This window comes from Rhipicephalus microplus, chromosome 9 (genome assembly GCF_043290135.1).
Source record: "Rhipicephalus microplus isolate Deutch F79 chromosome 9, USDA_Rmic, whole genome shotgun sequence".
Taxonomy (NCBI): Eukaryota; Metazoa; Arthropoda; class Arachnida; order Ixodida; family Ixodidae; genus Rhipicephalus; species Rhipicephalus microplus.
This window is the reverse complement of record NC_134708.1, coordinates 16,613,461-16,631,252: the sequence shown is the minus strand read 5'-3', so window position 1 is coordinate 16,631,252 and position 17,792 is coordinate 16,613,461. Positions and strand designations below refer to the sequence as shown.

At 46.8% G+C, this 17,792-nt stretch overlaps 1 protein-coding gene across 1 annotated transcript in view; it reads left to right on the top strand.

Annotated features, from left to right (window-relative positions):
* The first annotated feature begins 367 nt into the window (after nt 1–367).
* Cc2d2a (Coiled-coil and C2 domain containing 2A) overlaps nt 368–17,792 on the top strand; it is a 40,502-nt gene continuing 23,077 nt past the window's right edge. The window contains exons 1-6 of the mRNA XM_075874357.1: nt 368–460; nt 1,692–1,905; nt 5,248–5,370; nt 5,932–6,071; nt 6,173–6,295; nt 13,691–13,888. Of these exons, the coding sequence (XP_075730472.1) occupies nt 1,788–1,905; nt 5,248–5,370; nt 5,932–6,071; nt 6,173–6,295; nt 13,691–13,888 (702 nt within the window). The 5' untranslated portion in view covers nt 368–460; nt 1,692–1,787. The remainder of the gene's footprint in view (nt 461–1,691; nt 1,906–5,247; nt 5,371–5,931; nt 6,072–6,172; nt 6,296–13,690; nt 13,889–17,792) is intronic.

Genomic DNA, 17,792 nt, shown 5'->3' with positions numbered 1-17,792 from the left:
GGTCCGCCAGCGCGTCACTGTGCAGCATTCGCTGCAACCACTGTTCACCGTGAGAAGCCGCACCGGCCATTGCCTAAACTAAATATAATTTTCGTGCTTTCTATAGGGTGACAATTTGAAGCCTTCCGAGCTCGAGGTACATTTTAAAGAGGGTTTCAGAGTCTGAGAACCTTACCCTGGGATAAGGGACGGTTGTCTATCTTACCTAGCGTGCAGATGAGTGTCGGTATGTCCTTGAGTGAGCTATTTATTGCACAACAGATTCCTTGCCAAGATTCGGGCGTCAACGCAAAAATGCAACGCTGCACAGACCGCCAGGCTCTGACGTCAGCGTCTTAAGCATTGCGTCTCTCTTTTTTACCAGGAAGAAGCTGAAGAAGAAGTAATCGAGAAAGCACTGAGAAAGCGTCGCGAAGCGCTCGCGAGATGGAAATCGAGCGCTTCGTCCGCTCTTCGCCAGGTGAGTTCTTCGGCGACGCACGCTGGAGTGCTGTGCAGTGTCTTCCCTACTGAAACGTTCCGTACGCGATGTCCGATAATTCCGTATATTTCCGTAATAATCCTAGGAAAATATATGGAAAGTATATAGAAAGTATAAGGAAAACATATTGTCGTGGGTTATAAGTTACAGGGGGTTTATTTAAAAAGACGGACAGTGGGACTTGTAGAGACGCTCTCAGAGAAGGCCGCTAAGATTGTCGTCTTCTTCACTCTGCTGCGCTGCGCCTCTCGAGCAAATCCGCGTTCTTCGTTGTCGTCGCTATCTCGCCGATAAATGCAGCTATGCACGCGGCAATATAGATTGCGGAATTATCTATATAGATATAGATAATTCCGTATGTTTCCGTAAGAATCCTACGAAAATATATGGAAAGTATATAGAAAGTATACGGAAAATATATAGGAAGTATACGGAAAACATATGGATTCCGCATGAAAACATATGGAATTACTGGACTCGCATACGGAACGTTGCAGTAGGGTTTGAACTCGTGACGTACGCACGACTTGGGCTTTCGCGTTGAATAGTAAAGAAGAAATGTAATTAGTTAACACTTACCAAAGCTGTGTAAAGGCTTCTAATAGAGGCGTTCTAGCGAACGAAGTAGCGGCACAAGGGCCATGTGAGACCGTTAACGGCTTATTAGGATGGAAGCGATATCGTGAATTCTTTTAGTTCAATGAAACAGCGTTATAAACTTGCGCTCTTGGACTTGTTTCGATATACAATTATTTTCTTCGGACGTAGGAACTTTAATAGCCTCCACACATGTGCATACGCGTTGTTTTGCGGCACAAGCTGGAAAAAACAAAACCAGGTTGTTTCAAAAGCATTATTTATTTATTTATTTATTTATTTATTTATTTTTTTAGTGTGCAATTAGAACTGATTCTCAGGTGTATCAGGAGACATATATCGCAACGTCACATTATTGTGTTGGAACATTCCGTCAGTTTGCTATGGTAGCTTGATAAGGAAGGCCTCTACTAGAGACAAATGGTATCGGGTCAGATAGTGCAAAATGTCTGTGTTGTATATCCCATCGTAAAAATAGTAGTAAGAGCACCGCAAACACATGGTTTTCACTTGGTCGAAAAATGAGGGCAATAAAGGACTTTTCATTAAATAACTTTTTATGGTATCTTTCAAGTGAGAGATACGTGACACAGGCTTCTCCTGTCGTATTCAGTCAGCAGAACTAGCCGAGAAGACGCTGGTCGAAGAAGCAACGGAATTTTTCACCCGGAAATGGACCAAGGAAGCGACCTCCGGTAGCGCCAAGGAAATGAAGGACAAAGAATCAAAGGAAGCTGGTCGCTCATCCACCGTCGGCTCTGGTGAAATCACGTCCCAAGGAGCGACAGCTGACGTCAACGAGACTTCACGCGAAGCGGACGAAGACGGTAAGCATAATGACCCCAGAATGGTTTTGCTTAGGGTTGTTGTGGCGAGAGTCCTAAGTGCTCCGCCCGAGGTGAAAACTTACTGTCGCTGTTAACACAAGTGATGCGAAAAATTACACCATCTCCGTCTGAGGAAAACCATGTATAGATGCGAAGCAGCGATCGCCGACGCTTACACTGGCGGCAACGTTGACGCTAGCCCGTCATCGTGGCGTTGAGCAGAAGGGAAACGTGGGGAGGTGCTAAACACAAAGTGATGGACCGGTGTTCTCTACTGGAACGTGCCAGTCCCTGCTAATGGGCAACGAGAGACACAAGGCTCTGAATGGACACAAAGACCCGCAGCCTCCTTTTAGCTAACGCGCACGCTGCGAATTTTCATTGTCCAACAATGCTCAGAAGAAATATCTCAGCAGCACTACCTTAGAGTTCAAGATGCAGTGCCTATATAGTATACGAGGTGGCCAGTGAACGATTGTGCAGCGCGGGCAGTTGGTTTTTTTCAATCAAGAAACTTGCTAGCAGACGCTGCCTGCGTCGGCGTTGCGAAGCGAGAGAGCAGGGAACGTAGGAGGAGAGAGAGAGGGGGGAGAGAACGCGCATGCGCAGCGAAGCGCGGACGCCATCGGATCAAGCGAGCTCATAAGGTGATTTTGCTTTTAAAAATCACCAGCCCGTGACGATGCCATTTTATGGCAACATCATGATGTCACATATCGCCGAAATTTCCGACGTCATTATGACGACAACATGGCACCGCGTAACGGGACGTCACGCGGTGGCGCCATCAAAAAATGCCGCTTATTCGATCGTGGGTCAATTACGAAGGCATTGCGAAAGCAGGCGAGTCGCAAAAAGCTTTCGATGGGAGGTGTCAATACAATCGACTGAGAAGTTTTTTAGGCGTCATAGGCGACTTGTGGTCGTCTTAAGCAAGTGCACAAGGAACCGTGTGAGTTTTGTTAGAATATCCAAACTATAGAGTTAAACCTACTGCACATGCGTGGAAATTTCCGCGGATGCACAAGGTAAGCTGACTTTTCGAGCCCTCATGAAGTCTAAGTAACTCCAGACCGGACACACTGCAAGCGTCACCACGTCGTAGTTTTTTTGTTCATCCTGTAAAGCGTGCACCACCCTAATTAATAGTGCCACAGGTGAAGCACACTTTACAAAAAGAAAACGAAAACAAAATGTGCATTTACTAGAAAGATGTGGTCGTGGGATATTACCTGGCAAATTAATATTGTTGGAGTATTCAGGAAGTTCATGGCAAGAGCTGCTTATACAGTGGGATAAAAATAAGAAATAAAATTGAATGTGTGGCTGATAAATGAAGGAGACGAGCAAGTAAAAAAAAAATGAAAAATGAGGAGGCAGATATTTGGCAGTGTCAGAGCCTCTCTAACGAGTTGTTCGAACGGAGGAAATGCAGTAATAATGGTAAAACGCTGGAATATATGTAGCGGTTCTGGAGGAACTCTTCCCTGACCTACTCTAATGATTACTTTTAGTCAGCATTCTTTTTTGCAAAAGACATCATTATAAAATGTTTTATTTTTGAAGTTCCTTCGTAAAACATTACTGCACTAAACGAACAAGTGAGAATTTTGACAATATTATTCTATTTTGTGCTGTGTCGTAGGTTGTATTACAACTGTGCGTTGCCGTGAAATACTCGTGCATAAGGGTATATCAACGTGATCGCTCCTAACGTGAAACTAGTTGGCACATTGTTGTCTAACGTAAGCAACGTGTAATTTATGTGCTTATATTTGTGTGACCTCTGATCTGGTCGAAGTGAACGTAGGAACCAAATGCAAGAATGACAACACTTGTCTTACATGATCGTCCTGTAAAGTGGGCACCACTTTTAATTGTAACGCAATAGGTGAAGCGCTCTTTCAAAAACACGAACCAACGCGCTAGCTGGTTGTCGATATAAGGGGTGCCATTTTGGCACCGGCATCTCACGTGTTAGTGCATACTTTGAACTGAACAGCCCTTTAGAGGCCCGCGCTGTCGTATGCTGTCATCGCTTGGTGTAGCGTAAATAAAACCATGTCCAAAAAAAAAAAAAGAAGCAAGCAATAGTCAAGATAAAGAAAGGGAAAAGTATAAAGAAAAATAGAAATGAATAAAAAAAGATGAAAAAGACAACAGAAACTGGAGAACAGAAAATGAAACAAAAACAAAGCACTACTTCATGCTTACCACCACTTAGGCGAAGCTGTCGTAATTTGTCTTTTGAGTTTCACTTATTATAGGACGAATTTTTTTTCGATCATAGTTTTATGATGGGCTTACTATGTATGCGCCGTACTTTGTGATTCACTGCGTGAGAAAAAAAATGATGACTGCACCTAGAAACTAAGCGAGATCATTCATTTTCGGGGTGTTTGCTAACCAAACAGCTCGTACATAAATAATATGCACCAAATATTTATGAGAAAGTTTTCGAGTGGGTTAAAAGCCCTAGTCTTACGGTCCAAACCCTACCCCAGACATAGCGAATGCGTAACGCAAATGAGTTCTGCTGAATCCCGCAAGGTGGCGGAAAGGGCTCAGAAAGGGGAAACAATCAACCACCCGTTTTTTTTTTTTGTAGCACGAAGCTACAAGAAAATCCGTACAGATTTCTCACAAAGGAAGCCTTTTTAGTCCTCGAAAAATTCGTCCTGGTCCGGGGCTCTAACCAGAGACCGGGACAAATTTTTTGGCAACTTAAAAAAAACTTTTTTTTGAGAAATCCGTACAGATTTACTTGTGCCTTCGTGCTACAAATGGGTGGTTGTTTGTTTAGCAAATGCGTCACTGTAAATTTAAATTTCATGGGTATCCCAGCGTTTTTTATAAAGTCATGTATGAAAAAAAATGAATAGTACAAACGTGGTAGCAGGGTACTAAAATTAAGCCGAGACAAAGCAGCACAGGTTGTATAAAAAGTAATACGGCAAGAAATCTGAATGGCTTGCAGAAAAGAGCCTCTAAAAAAAGCCTAATCACTTTGATTGCGATGTTTTAATCTTTTCTTATTAGGATTCCGCGGTTGATGTACAACTCCTCCTGCATGGAGTACGCGGTGGTCTGCGGTATCACTATATAAATAAAAAATAAATGCCACTTCACGTTGGCCTCGGCTTTCTTGCGTTGTTTCACGTTATCTTGTTAGATCGATGCTGTTGCACGAGGTCGGTTCTGCTGCTTTTTTCACTCGCCGCATTTGTGCAGCACTCGTTCGGATTCAACTCAGTTCTGTCGAGTGTGATGCATTTTCAAGAAAGGGGTGAGTACGTATTCAATATTTTGTTTTGCCCTTCCCCCCCTCCCTCCTCCTTTCAGAGGAGAACCTCCTGACGTCAGACGACTACATTCCCGACGTTCCTGAGCTCGCGTGCAAGATTGTCAAGGCGGAGTACAAACCAAGAGTCGACGCCAGCCTGCACTTCCCTTCATCCTCCAAAGGTACGCGTTTCATGCAGTGATCAGTGAGCGAACGCAAATTCACTGCGTCTGAAAACTGTACCATTTCGATAAACGCAAAGTGCCGATCGTTTTAGGTCGGAAACTTGAACAATCTGGCAAACTTTGCCGGCGATTCTGACGTCACTGTGCGAAACGTAGTGTATTTCTTAGTAACGACGAACCTTTTACTGCCAATACGCTTACTATTCACAATATTCGAGTACCTAAAGTTCGAGCGGAAGTCGGCTAGCATGACCGTCTTTCAGAATGGCAGGCTCTCCATGGTTCTGTGGGTTGCAGCCTACAGTTAGGTTGTAATCGGCATAAGACGTTAGCATAAGCGTGTACACCTGTGGAGGGAGGGGGGCGCATAGTCAGTCCCATACATTGCTATAATATCCACACGCCGATGGTAACAGAATATAGGTTTTATATTATGAATGAGGGACATATTGCGCGTCACACTTAGATTAAAACGAGCTGCAACGCCGCGCAATGTGACGTGCTTTCCAGTAAACATAGTGAAGCTTTCAGTTCGAGCTTAACTCGGATTCCTTGCAGTTCCTCTGTCTGCGAAATTGGGAGACGCAGCTGATCACGAGGACTACACGAGTGACCACAGCAGGCCGTCTTCCCTAATGAGGAATAATCTGTGTCGCTTTGCGATGAACCAGATGGAACACCGGTTGATCAATCAAGGCGTGAGTTTGAGCATTGATTATGTATTTGGTGGTTAACTCGTAGCATTTGGCGGCGCTTCGTTTCCTCAAAAACAAAAGTAATTTTTTTTTGCTGTTTTTAGGAGCTGCAGTGGTTTACCAGTAACGGGACCGTGAAAACGACACGAATTGCAATTGGGGATAAGCCGTACCGTCTTCGGAGTTACGACGATAATGCTAGAGCTTTTAGCCCAAGATACACGAAGGTGAGGTTTTTTTTTTTTTATACGTCTCTCGAAAGCACAACGCTTTATGTTGCGTTGATCATCTGTGACAGAGTTATAAAGAATTATTGGAATACTCTCCTTATGAAACACACATGAGACGTGACATCCTGTTATCAGGAAACTGCTGAGACAATATAGATAAGGTGTAGTGCTTTCAGGAGAGGAAGAGCAATTAAAAAAATAGCGAGATCGTCTGTTTAATTTTCCCCACTCGACTTGTATTTAAACAGCAAGTCCGCACTTTTTTCATTTTTTCTTTTTCAGAAGTGGATAATGTTGATTATATTTGTAACCACAAACGTTCTTATCCACTATAATAAAATTGCATCATTGAGCTCTGACACATTTATCTCGTCAGCTAACTTCATCTGCTATGGCTGCAAATCCCCTAATCTGATACCTATTTCTGTGCTCTCCAATTGTTTGCTTCATATCTTTGTGCCCTAATTCATCGACACTGCCAGACCACCTTTTACGAATCCTAGACATTAGATGACCTGCCAAGTTCAGATAAGCTGTCAGCAAGACTATTTTATTCAGAATGCTTCGCTTTTAGGGTATTTACGAAGGTCTTTAACAGAGTTTTCTAAAATACACTGTAGGAAACTCTGGCGTTAGTGTCTATAGAAGCTGCAACGCACGGCGCTTCAGCGAGCATAGGAATGGTGGGTAGTACACACATTTGTCTAATTTTCGTATTTCTAGCCTGCTTCTGGCTCCGTGTGTGTTCGTGTGGCTTGGAACTGTTTTCTCGCGAAACAAAATTCAGCAAATGTTCAGCCATTGTGCTTCAGCACCTTGTTTTTTTTTTTGGGGGGGGGGGAGGGCTTGCCTTTTCAAATCGGGTCACGAAGTTCAAAAGTGTTGAATCTCTTTCTGTCAAAACAAAACCAAAACACAACAATAAACCAAGCCGCAAGTACGATTTGCCGCCCGCAAGTACGAAGACTATATATAGGCAAATCTGTTATACTACCCATCATTCCTAAGGTTGCTGAACGATCGCAGCGCCAGAGTCCCCTCTAGTTAATTTTAAGTGTGAATACACTTTATAAGCGACCCCAAACCATCCACCGCCGTCGGCGGCGTCCGCAGTCTTCTCTCTATCTTTAAAAGAAAGAGGACTTGGCGGGCCGCAGCGCGACGCTCTACCGAATAAGCCACGGACGCGACGCTGATATCGGTGTCAGTAACGCGCCTTATACCCCCTCCCCCTTCGCTCGCTCCTCCGCTCTCCTCGCTCGCTGCAGCTGCGCGCGCACCCCTCTCTCTCGTGCACCCGCCTTCTCTCTCAGTCTCCCGTCGAGAGCGGGTTGTGAGGGGGAGTAAAGTTAAAATCCGTTGGCATTCGGCAGTGAGTTAACGTAAACTCCCCTGTGTGATCAAATTGCGATTCCCAGGAACCATTACACAATAAAGGCACCATAGTGTGATTAATAAATATAATAGTGATTGATTGATTGATATTGTCACCAATCTTGTCACCAATCTTGTCTTACTCAAGGAAACCTTCCGCAGAACTGCTCGTCAAGCTAGGAAAAACAAAAGCGGCCCAGTCCCAACTTCTTCGTCCTCTTCCACACGAAAACCACGCGAATTCATGCGGCATTAGTCCCCCCTTTTAAAAAGCATCGACTCGATGCTTCTAAATAAAAGAAGAAGAAAAAAAAAAAACCCATAATTAGAACACGCGTTGACGCAGAGAATCACCAAGTGAGTGCCAGGGAAAACAAAGAGGGCGCACAAGCACTTGGACCATGCGCGAACACAACAGCACCAGTGGAAGAGTCAAGAAGAAAAAAAAACACCACATGAGATCACTGTCACGTTTGCGAAGTAACTCGCAAGCACAGAGACTATTGTGTGTAGTACGGCTTGAGTCGTACGACATGCACAGTTTCGGGCCGATGTTGTCGACGTGACGACACTGTGCCGTCCGGAAGTACTTCGTATGTAAGGTCACTCACACGTCGGATAACCTTGTATGGTCCGAAATAACGGCTCAGAAGCTTTTCAGACAAGCCTGGTCGTCGGACAGGAGTCCACACCCACACTCGTTCACCCGGGTGGTATGCGACGTTTCGACGGCGAAGGTTGTAACGTCGTGCATCTGCGTCTTGTTGGTGACCGATGTTCACGCGAGCCAGTTGACGAGCCTCTTCGGCGTACTGCGTGTATTGCTCGGCTTCTGGAGAAAGAGCATCGCTATTATCGTACGGCAGCATAGCGTCAAGCATCGTTTGTACGTTGCGTCCATAAACAAGGTGGAAAGGTGAAAATCGGGTTGTTTCCTGCATTGCCGTATTGTATGCGAACGTGACGTATGGGAGGATATCGTCCCAGGTTTTGTGCTGCACGTCCACGTACATTGACAGCATGTCCGCTATGGTCTTGTTGAGCCTTTCCGTCAGTCCATTACTTTGTGGGTGGTAAGCCGTTGTTTTTCGGTGACTCGTGCAGCTCAGTCTGAAAATGTCCTCTAGCATTTGTGCCGTAAATGATGTTCCTCTATCCGTAATCACACATGACGGCGCGCCGTGCCGGAGGACGATGTGCTGCACGAAGAACTTCGCCACTTCAGACGCCGTGCCGCGGGGTAATGCCTTTGTCTCAGCATACCGGGTCAAGTAATCGGTTGCCACTATAATCCATTTGTTACCAGTGGCCGACAAAGGGAAGGGTCCTAGAAGGTCCATTCCCACGAGGTCGAAAGGTGTCCGTGGTGGTGTAATAGGGTGGAGAAGGCCCGCAGGTTTCACGGGTGGCGTCTTGCGACGCTGGCACTCGCGGCAGCCTTGCACGTAGCGGTGTACACTGGTCGAAAGTCGTGGCCAATAGTACTGCTGGCGCACTCTGGCGAGAGTCCGCGAGTAGCCCAAGTGTCCCGACGTGGGCTCGTCGTGGCACGCGAGTAGGATGTCATCCCGCATGTCGGCTGGTACAACGAGGAGGAAGGCTTTGTTGCTACCTCGAGCATTTTTATTGTAAAGAATGCCCCTCCTTAGACAAAAGGATGACAATTCGCGAGCGATGCGCCGAGGAGTGTGAGAATTTCGGCCTTCTAAGGAATCAATAATAGGGCGCAATTCCTGATCGGCTCTCTGTCTAGACATAAAGTCAGAATCACTGAGGGCTCCGAGAAAACCATCAGCATATTCCGAGTCCATATCAGGATGTCCCACGGGTGCTCGAGAAAGTGCGTCGGCATCTTCGTGCTTGCGCCCAGACCTATACACAATCATGATGTCGAACTCTTGTAAGCGTAAACTCCACCGAGCGAGACGACCAGACGGATCACGGAGATTGGCCAGCCAACACAGCGAATGGTGATCGGTCACCACCTTGAAGGAACGGCCGTAGAGGTAAGGTCGAAACTTTGCCGTTGCCCACACGACTGCGAGGCATTCCTTCTCTGAAGTGGAGTAGTTGGCCTCGGCTCGAGAGAGAGTACGACTGGCGTAAGCTATGACATGTTCTACGCCGTTGTGCCGTTGTACAAGGACAGCGCCAAGTCCGACGTTGCTTGCATCCGTGTGAACTTCGGTATCAGCGTCCTCATCAAAATGCGCAAGAACAGGTGCCTCTTGCATTCGCTGCCGTAACTCTGTGAAAGCTGCTTCTTGCTCTGTAGTCCAGGCAAACGGTACATCATCTCGGGTGAGTCGCGTGAGCGGTTCGGCTATCGTCGAGAAGTTGGTAATGAATCGGCGATAATAAGCACACAAGCCGAGAAAACGCCGCACCGCTTTTTTGTCTGACGGCACAGGAAAGGTGGCGACTGCTGCAGTTTTTTCTGGGTCAGGCCGCACTCCATCCGCACTCACAACATGTCCCAAAAATTTCAGCTCATCGTAGCCGAAATGGCACTTCTGGGGTTTTAGCGTGAGTTCGGCCGAACGAATAGCTTCCAGAACCATTCTTAGACGCTTCAGATGTTCTTCGAAACTCTCGGCAAAGATGACCACATCATCAAGGTATACAAGGCAGCTTTGCCACTTCAAGCCAGCGAGAACGGTATCCATCATTCGCTGGAATGTTGCGGGAGCCGAACAGAGGCCGAAAGGAAGAACTCTGAATTCATAAAGCCCATCGGGAGTTACAAACGCTGTCTTCTCTCTGTCTCGCTCATCGACCTCTATCTGCCAATAGCCGCTCTTCAAATCTATCGATGAAAAATACTTCGCGTGTCGTAGCCTGTCGAGAGAATCATCAACCCGTGGGAGCGGGTAGACGTCTTTTTTTGTGACGCTATTGAGTTTCCTGTAGTCAACACAGAATCGCAGCGTTCCGTCTTTCTTCTTTACTAGAACGACTGGCGAGGACCACGGGCTGCTCGACGGTTGTATCACCCCGTCGTCAAGCATCTCCTTTACCTGCGTCTGTATAGTCTCGCGTTCTTTAGCCGAAACACGGTAAGGTTGCTGGCGGATTGGGCGAACATCATCGTCGGTAATAATTCGGTGCTTTATGAGGGGTGTTTGACCGACTCTAGATGAAGAGGCGAAGCAAGATTTAAATTCCTTCAGCAGGGTATGCAGTGCGGCCTTCTTCTCGTCCGAAAGCTTCGAACTGACGTCGATGTGGTCCAGAAACTTATCTCCATCAACCATTTCCTCGGATGCGAAGCACTCGGTGACATCCGCTACACGGTCTCCGAAGGCCACGGTGGTGCCGCGGAAAAGATGTCGGTGCTCGAAGTTAAAATTTGTGACGAGTATCTGCGACCGTCCGTCACGCACACGCAGAATGCTTCGCACTGCACACACACCTTGAAGCAGTAAAAGGGATACGTTGCTCTCGGCGACCACGTCACCGTCTTGGAGGTCTTCACAGGTGACTTCTACGAAAGCAGTCGCTCGGGGAGGCAACGTCACGCTTTCGTCGGCAACACGCAGCGCAGGTCTACGACAGCTATCAGCGCCTCGATCGGTTGCAAGTTGCGTCGAGAAAGTCACCATTCGCTCGCGGAGATTTATGATCGCGCCATTCTCTCGAAGGAAGTCCATTCCAAGGATGAGCTGACGAGAACAGTCGCGTAGTACGAGGCAGGTTACCACAAACGTTGACTCGCGTATTTCCACTCTTGCGGTACAGCGACCCAATGGAGTAATAACGTGGCCTCCAGCAGTGCGAATACGCGTCCCATTCCAAGGTGTCATCACTTTCTTAAGACTGGTTGCCAATTTTCCGCTCATAATAGAATAATCTGCACCTGTGTCCACCAATGCGCTAACCTGAAGACCGTCTATCAGCACGGGAATGTCGAGTGAGACTCGGCCACTGGGTTCAGACGCACAATCCGGCATTTCTCTCGCACTGCACTCAGACGTCAATTCAATGTCTGCAGCGTTTTGTGGAAGCGTCGATAGGAGGTCTTCCGCACTTTTAGTCCCAGCGACCTCGCCCCCGAAGGTCGCTGCCTTCAGTTTTCCCGACGAGGGCTTGGGGAACGTCCCCGTGCCATCGTACTGAGACGTGGTCCAATAGCTGCGGGTCGTCGTGGAGATGGAGACCGCGATTGACGCCGTGAGAAAGGCAGGCGTTGCTGCGCGAGGTAGTCCTCAATTTCTCTTGGCCTCTGACCAACTAGGGGACGAGGCGAATGAATAGAGAAACCGCGCAGTCCAAGTTGTCGGTATGGACATTCCCGGTAGATGTGGCCGGCTTCACCGCAATGGAAGCAGAGGGGTCTTCTATCCGACGTACGCCAAATATCGGACTTCCGCGGAGGGGCACGGCGACCGTCGATGTCCAAACCAGCATGCGCAGATTGAATTGAAACTGGCGGCATCGTCTGGATTGGGACTGCAGGGCTTGAGACCGGCATGGAAGTGCGCAGAGCTTCGGCATATGTGCGGTTCCCAACATCAGTGGACGCAGGAGGTGGTTCTAGATTTGTAACCGTTGGTTGAGGGCGACGGCTGTGAAGCACCTGCTGGACCTCGTCCCGAATAATATTGGTGATGCTGCTTACCTCCGGCTGTCTCGCCCCGTGTAGTTTCGCGATTTCCTCGCGGACGACGGAGCGGACGATTTCGCGAATCCACTCAATGCTGTTGCTCCCGAAGCTGGCGGAAAATTCAGTAGGTGATGCAGAATTCACTTGCCGGTTGAGTAGGGCTGACCGCTGATGAAGTACCCTCTCCATCGTAGTGGCTTCGGTCAGGAATTCTGCTACACTCTTCGGAGGACTCCGCACTAGACCAGCAAAAAGCTGCTCCTTCACGCCTCGCATCAGATAGCGTAGCTTTTTTTCTTCTGGCATTGCCGGATCCGCTCGCCTGAAAAGCTGCGTCATGTCCTCCACGTACATGGTGACGGTCTCATTAGGCATCTGGATGCGTGAATGCAATGCACGTTCAGCACGATCGCGGCGGTCGGGGCTCCGGTAGGTCTCCAAGAGGCGATGCTGGAACTCGCGCCAGGATGTCAAGACATCACTTCTGTTCATGAACCACGTTCGGGCGCCGTCTTTCAAACACGCGTAGACGTTGCGGAGTTTGGCGGCTTCGTCCCAGTAGTTGATCGCTGCGACGTGTTCGAACTCGCTCAGCCAGTCGTCCACATCCTCAAACAGCTCTCCGTGAAAGGGACTAGGCATCAGCGGGTTCTGGACAGTGCAATAAATTGGTGCCGACGACGTAGGAGTTTCCATGACGCCTTGAGGCGAAGTCATAGTCGCTCTATGGATAAGCTGTGCCGGTGTCTCTGGTGGTAGGCCTCGTTGGCGGCGGCTTGTTCTGTGAACTGGCGTGTCCACGGGCACAGGGCTTGTGTTCCGGCTCCTGGGCGGGCTCTTGTGCATGGGGTGCGTCGTCAGTTGTCGTACCCAGCAGCTCCACCAATCTTGTCACCAATCTTGTCACCAATCTTGTCTTACTCAAGGAAACCTTCCGCAGAACTGCTCGTCAAGCTAGGAAAAACAAAAGCGGCCCAGTCCCAACTTCTTCGTCCTCTTCCACACGAAAACCACGCGAATTCATGCGGCAATATGTGGGGTTTAACGTCCCAAAACCACCATATGATTATGAGAGACGCCGTAGTGGAGGGCTCCGGAAATTTCGACCACCTGGGGTTCTTTAACGTGCACCCAAATCTGAGCACACGGGCCTACAACATTTCCGCCTCCATCGGAAATGCAGCCGCCGCAGCCGGGATTCGAACCCGCGACCTGCGGGTCAGCAGCCGAGTACCTTAGCCACTAGACCACCACGGCGGGGCAAATATAATAGTGCGAATTAATAAATACCCCTCATAGCATCACCCCGTGTATTCGCACTTAACCATGTTCACCCTCGAGGAAATGCTTGGGAGTTTTTTTAGGAAACTCTATGGATTTTAATGCCTTTTCGTAATGCCCTGTCGACTACACAGGCGATGAACTGCGTTCCGTACCGGTGTGACTCCGAGCCGGAGCTTGAACTGGAGCTGGACGTGTCCTCGCTGAAGTTCCAGCACCACCCGCTGTTCAGCTCGGAGCATGTGCTGGCGGCCCAGCTGACCAGTTTGTACGATGCGTACGCCGCGCTTGCACTTTCCGGAGATCAGGCGTCGCCACCCTTTAAAGAGAAGGTCAGTTTACCTCCGTGCGTCACGCACGATTTCAACGAATGCATTAACTGTAAGACCGACTGCATACGTATAAACACTTGCATGTTGTAAGTAACCATACTCAACTATATTTAGGTCTTTTATAAGAACCTGTTGCTGGATGGGTTGGTGAATCTTAAAAAAAAAAGCGACAAGTGCGCTACCTGACAAAGGCGTAAAAACCAGACACACACATTGCACCTGTGTGTGTCTGGGTTTTACGCTTGCGACAGGTCGCACAGTTATCATCTTCATATCTTTATGTATTAGTAATTACCTTTGTAATTGTCTGTTTTCAGCTTGTGATGTAAAAGACGCGTTGGCTTGTGATGTAAAAGACGCATGATGTAAAGACCCGTCCGCCAGTTATCCCGGTCCTGTGCTTGCTGCTGACAATTTATACTCGCAAACTTCTTAATCTTATCTGCCCACCTAACCTTCTGTCTCCCCCTAACCTTCTTGCCTTCTCAGGGAATACAATTAGTTACCCTTAACGACCAGCGGTTATCCTGTGTACGCGCTACATGCCCGGCCCATGTCCATTTCTTCTTCTTGATCTTATCACCACGGTCTTGTCAATTAGCGTAAACTGCTCACTGAATAATGATGAAACAAACAGCGCGAAACTAGTGTATTTTGGGCCATTGAATAAATTTAGCGAATCGATGAAGGCTCGCATTATCTGCACTAACGCGTATTTTCCCGTCGTCAGAGTAATGGGTGCCGGCAGAATTTTGTCTTGGGAGAAGCTGTGCCTTGTTGCATCACGCTAGATTAAAAAAAAAAAAAAAAAAAAGAGGAGTGCTGGTACTGCTTAGATGCGGGAAAGTGTTGTGTGTGGCTTGGGGAAAAGGGGTGCCCCTTTTGCACTCTCCCGCCGATACCTGTGGTCGCCAGGATAATGCTCGGCAGAGGTAAATACGAGAGGACAGTCGTGTATAGGGCGTGATGAGACGCGTATGGATAACTTGCCTAGCCTCCGATTTGGTTGACGGTGCGCAGAATTATCTTCGACGTCGAGGTTTTGTCCCCCTTTCGAAAGCATGCGAATATCTTTGATCACAGACAGCCGTCCTTAGGATTTATGAGATTCGGGAGACAAATCTTGACATAAGCGTTAACGTTCACAGATCACTGTATACATCCATGATCGAACGTTAAATGTACGTTTAACTCACCGTAACAGGAGTTAAAGCGCGTAACTTAACGTTAACGTTTCATAGTCATATGTACCACCCGATCCAAATTTTTATAACGTGACCTTTCGAATACGCCTCATGCCACCTTTTCAGAAAGTATGACATATCTCTCGTTTATTTTTTACTTTTCTGTCTGTTCCAGATGAATTCGCTCCGAGAAGGCTTGGACAAACTCAACGAGGAGGCCAGCGAGCGTGAATTTTTTCAAATAAGGCGAAAAATTCTGGACGTTATGTGAGGTCCAATGCTTGCACTTTTGATAATCTTTTCCCTAAAGATGGCCAGTACGAAAGCGATGTGAATAACTCGAAGATAGTTAAATCTAACGAGACATAGGATGTTCTGGCCTAAATTTATATGTTCACTGTTTTATGGCTTGACCGACTAGATTGTAAATGATCTTGTACATGGAGTAAGGATGAGCCATGTGTTAGCAAAAGTTCAATATTTTGGTTATTCTAATAATATTCAAATAATAAATTTTGTGTTTGTTGTCAGTGCACTGCGTACCGCTGTTTTTTTTACAAAAAATTTTCTTAAGAAGGCGTTATTGGTGTTGACACACCATTAACATGGCTACATTATTTAAAATATTACCACATTGTTTCTTGCTATTAGTATTGCCCATACATATCTTATGAGCCCTAAACTGGTTTCCATTATGTAAATGAGTCATTGGAGAAATAAAAAAAATGTCGGCACGAGGTTACGTATTTATGCGCTGAACGCAGTGTAACTTGCTTAAACAGAATTAACTTAAGGAAGCCCGCGTAGCGATCTCTCTAGTTTTATTTGTAAGCCAACACCCGTCCTTTGTAGCTGGTAACAAGGTGCTTGATTGGGCTGGTTGTTGCGCGAGCGCGAGATTAGCGAAGCCGTCCACATTGAGCAATTTGGTACTTCCTGTGTTAGCGTACCTTCGATTTTTCTTCACGGCTGTGAATTTTGTTATCTTGGGTCCCCTGATATGACTGGCTCTTGATTAGGTAGGCCATTCGGCACATGTACGTCCAATTTTGCTGATGTTGCGTGGTTATGCGCAGATTCTGTTTTTCCTATATATTGCAGTTGGATTGCAATAAACTTTGGTTGTTAGTTTATGGTAATACCATCAAATTCGAAAGATGTCATCCACTCTTGGCGCTTATTGTCTACTGCGACTTTGCTAAAGGTAGAAGATGGCGCGGACGACTGCAAAACATATTTGTAATTGTCCACAGCAAAACGATGCGTTTTTTTTTGGCATAGCATTGTGTATGTTGTATTGAAACGTATGGTGCGACGCAATGGCCGTATCTATGAAGCATGACGAGGGTTCAGTGCGATTCGTGTTGCATCCAGAGAACAGCGGCAGAAAGCGGACGCTCAGACGGACACCCTGAAAGCAGTCGTGGAGAAGATGAAACGCGTTTGGGAAGACATGGAGCAGTTGAGGAGGACGCAGGGATACACCAGCACCGCTGTGACCCTCAAGTTTCGCAGGTAAGAACGACCTAATTAAACTTAGGTAATTACAGATATGTCTCGTTCGCAATCAGTGTATGGTTTACGCCTGGAGTTAGTAGTGAAAGCAATAAAGTGAAGGTTCGGAAGGTCCAATTGAGCTGATCGTCTCAATACAAAGTTTGGGTACTTATAAGTCGATTAGCTTACGTCACCCGTCTTGGAGGTAACTGAGGAACCAAATATGGTAAAATAAGCACATATTCAATAACTTGAAATCCGTAAAACTCGAAAGGACACTCAGCTTGCTTAGAAATGCACAAGATAAATTGCGTAGTTCTTATTGTTACACAAGAACTTACAGCAGCTAATTTGCTACTAAGAGGCAACGCTTGACCTCACTGGAGTCGTTTCAAGGTTACAAATAGAACCATTCTCAGTGTAATATTTTTTTTTCATGCTCTCATGCAACACTTTCATACTACTTCGTACTTGTGTGAACAATGAAAATTTATTTATGGTGAACACTGACAGCTATTAGAGTTGTAACTACGTTTTCGAGAAACCTGATTAGTTTTACAAGGAAATGTTACAGGTAGTAGAACGTAGAACGGAGCAGATGCCGCAATGAAAGTGTGCGTGTTTTGAGTATAGCAAGCGCAGATAGACGGGAGGTCACTAGATGGTATACCATGTAAGCACAAAAGTCGGTACTTAGGAGCCGACCATCCCGGAAAATTTTTACTGTTCACATAGATTTCGTGAACACACTACGTGCACATATTTCGAGGACAACTCATACAGCTCGGCAAAGTATGGCCGTTATCCGTAAATGTTCAGATCAAGTTGTGAAGGATGTTACTATTAACTAAAAATGAAAAAAAGTACGCATAGCAATGTCTGAGAACTGTCCAAATAGTCTTTTTTTTTAGACATAGATGTATTCTCGTCGATAACGCGAGAGGGCGATAAAAGTGACATTTGATTTTAATTCGTTTGCGGCCACTGTTGCTGATGGAATTTCTTACTTGTCATTTTTAGAAGGCATGGAAGGACGAAGAGTGAAGGGGAGACGGAAAGTACGCCTCCTCAGGATGCGCCAGCCGAAGAGGAACTGTTCTCCGAGGAAGTCAAACTGAGGAGGTTGCTCCAACAGGTAGACTGGATGGAATACGAAATGAGGCTGCACCTTTGGCACCAACAGAAGGTACTCGGTCTGATTCGCCTACTGAAACTGTGTTTGA